Here is a 1,926-nt window from a genome sequence, read left to right as displayed (position 1 = left end):
AGTCCAAGTTTGTCGTTTATTGAACGTTCAGAAATTTCAGCGGCTGTAAATGATTTATTAACTGATTAAGTCGTGTTTTAGATTGCTCTTGATAATCTAATCAGTCACGGCTGTTTAGTGGGTGCACTCACAACTGCACAGTGAACCCACTGATTTTTTACAGCAGACAGCCGCTCCCCTCTCTTGCAGGTACTGCGTACCCCCGCTAAATCTTTTAGGGGTATGCAGTACCCGACCGTACCTGCCCACTTTCACCCCTGGTTATGCTGCTATGTAGGGCTGTTGTAAACGATTATTTTAGTAATCGAGTAATCTACAGATTTTTCTTACGATTAATCGAGTAATCGGATAAAAACAATTATGAAATAAAATATTGGTAAATCTTCCATAACACCAGTGTTACTATCRGATATCAACATCAGTCTATTTTTTCCACATTTGAGCTTCCCTACCAGTTACTTTTTTGTAGACCGGGGGAGCAATACGGGATATTTACGGCTCCTCCGTTCAGAAACTGTTCCGCCTCCCGTTTATTTATTTCTAGTAGAATAAGTATTTACAATAGTAATTATATATTTTATTTAAAAGGTGCTTTCAGGACACATAAGGTCAACTCACAAAAATAAAAGTAATACATTTAAAAAAAAAAAGAAGTCCAAACAAAAAATAAACAAATGAAGAGATCATGCAAATGCCTGTTTGAACATCATGGCGTTCAGCTGGGATTTAAAGAATGACAGCGTGTCAGAGAGTCTTTGAGTGGGAATGTGGACATTTATTCTAAATTTAGATATTATGTGTATAAGTTGTACATTTAGAGAATAAAGATGCTTTCTGTCCATAAAGGTGCATCCACAAAGCGGGCATGGCTCGACTGAAGGATGACTGCAGTTGCGCTGGTATCGCACGGCAACTTTTTAGGTTCTGCTCGGAGCTCCAGGATGATCAGTCTGGGCAATCTAAACTCTAATGAACCATCATCAACATTTCCCAGTAGGTCAATATGATCTCTGAACATTATTTACATTCGAGTGAATGTAAATAATACATTCACTCGAATGTATTTTTATTTTCTTTATTTTGTGTGCGTGTTATGTTGTTGTTTGAAGATAAATGCGGTTCAGTTTCATCGTTTACGTTTAAACAATAAATTATTAAAATCACAAAAAAAACATTGGGTTTGATGCTTCTTGGTCTAAATAACTGAATGTAGTGAGGTTTCAGTTTATTTAGGTGAGTTTTGACGCTTTGTATCTTGATATTGTCCACAGAAAAAGTTTGTGTGGCTGCAGCATATTTTCACGCCGGGGAAAAATTGTGCATATACTTTTGACGCAAAATTTATTTTTATACAGGTCAACTTGTGCGTAAAATATGGCGCTGCACATTTTTGGTGCTTACGCACGCTTTATACATGAGGCCCCAGGGGTCTCATTTCTAAAGCTTACATATGCACAAATTGGAGTCTGACACTGACATATGCCATTTTTCACGTTAAGGTTGTGATTTATAAAACACAAATTGACGTTAATTTGTGTTTAATTTATAGGAACCTCTCAAATAAACAAGAAAAGTCTATAAGGCAGCCTCAATCCTAAAGCAAAGTTTGAACAATATTCAATTTAGCAGACAGGTGTTTGAATTAATAAAAAATTAACACTGCCTGGACCCACTTTAAGGAACAACATAATTTTGTGAAGTTGTCCAGAGATCTGTGATGTCAGAGCCAGTGGTGAGTGCAGTAAAGCTTGCCATCCTGGATGCCAATAGCATCCCCCAGACCCCCATACATACACACAAAGTGCACCACAGACAGTGGTGGAGAAAGTACTCAAAAAATTTACTTAAGTAAAAGTACAAATACACAGTCAAAAATGTACTCAAGTAAAAGTCAAAGTACCACATTAACATTTTACTTAAGTAAAA

The 1,926-nt window shown here is 36.7% G+C and overlaps 1 protein-coding gene across 3 annotated transcripts in view; it reads left to right on the top strand.

Moving 5' to 3' along the window:
* Nucleotides 1-1,926, top strand: part of ascc3 (activating signal cointegrator 1 complex subunit 3) — a 368,707-nt gene that overhangs the window by 330,296 nt on the left and 36,485 nt on the right. The window contains exon 35 of one of the 3 annotated variants that reach the window (XM_008432857.2): nt 847-993. The exons of the other annotated variants lie outside the window; for them this stretch is intronic. Within the exon in view, the coding sequence (XP_008431079.1) occupies nt 847-970 (124 nt within the window). The 3' untranslated portion in view covers nt 971-993. The remainder of the gene's footprint in view (nt 1-846; nt 994-1,926) is intronic. 3 annotated transcript variants of the gene reach the window in all.

The sequence above is a fragment of the Poecilia reticulata genome, linkage group LG16 (assembly GCF_000633615.1).
Source record: "Poecilia reticulata strain Guanapo linkage group LG16, Guppy_female_1.0+MT, whole genome shotgun sequence".
In the NCBI taxonomy this organism is placed as follows: Eukaryota; Metazoa; Chordata; class Actinopteri; order Cyprinodontiformes; family Poeciliidae; genus Poecilia; species Poecilia reticulata.
The sequence above is the reverse complement of the archived record's forward strand: the minus strand, read 5'-3'. Positions and strand labels throughout refer to the sequence as shown.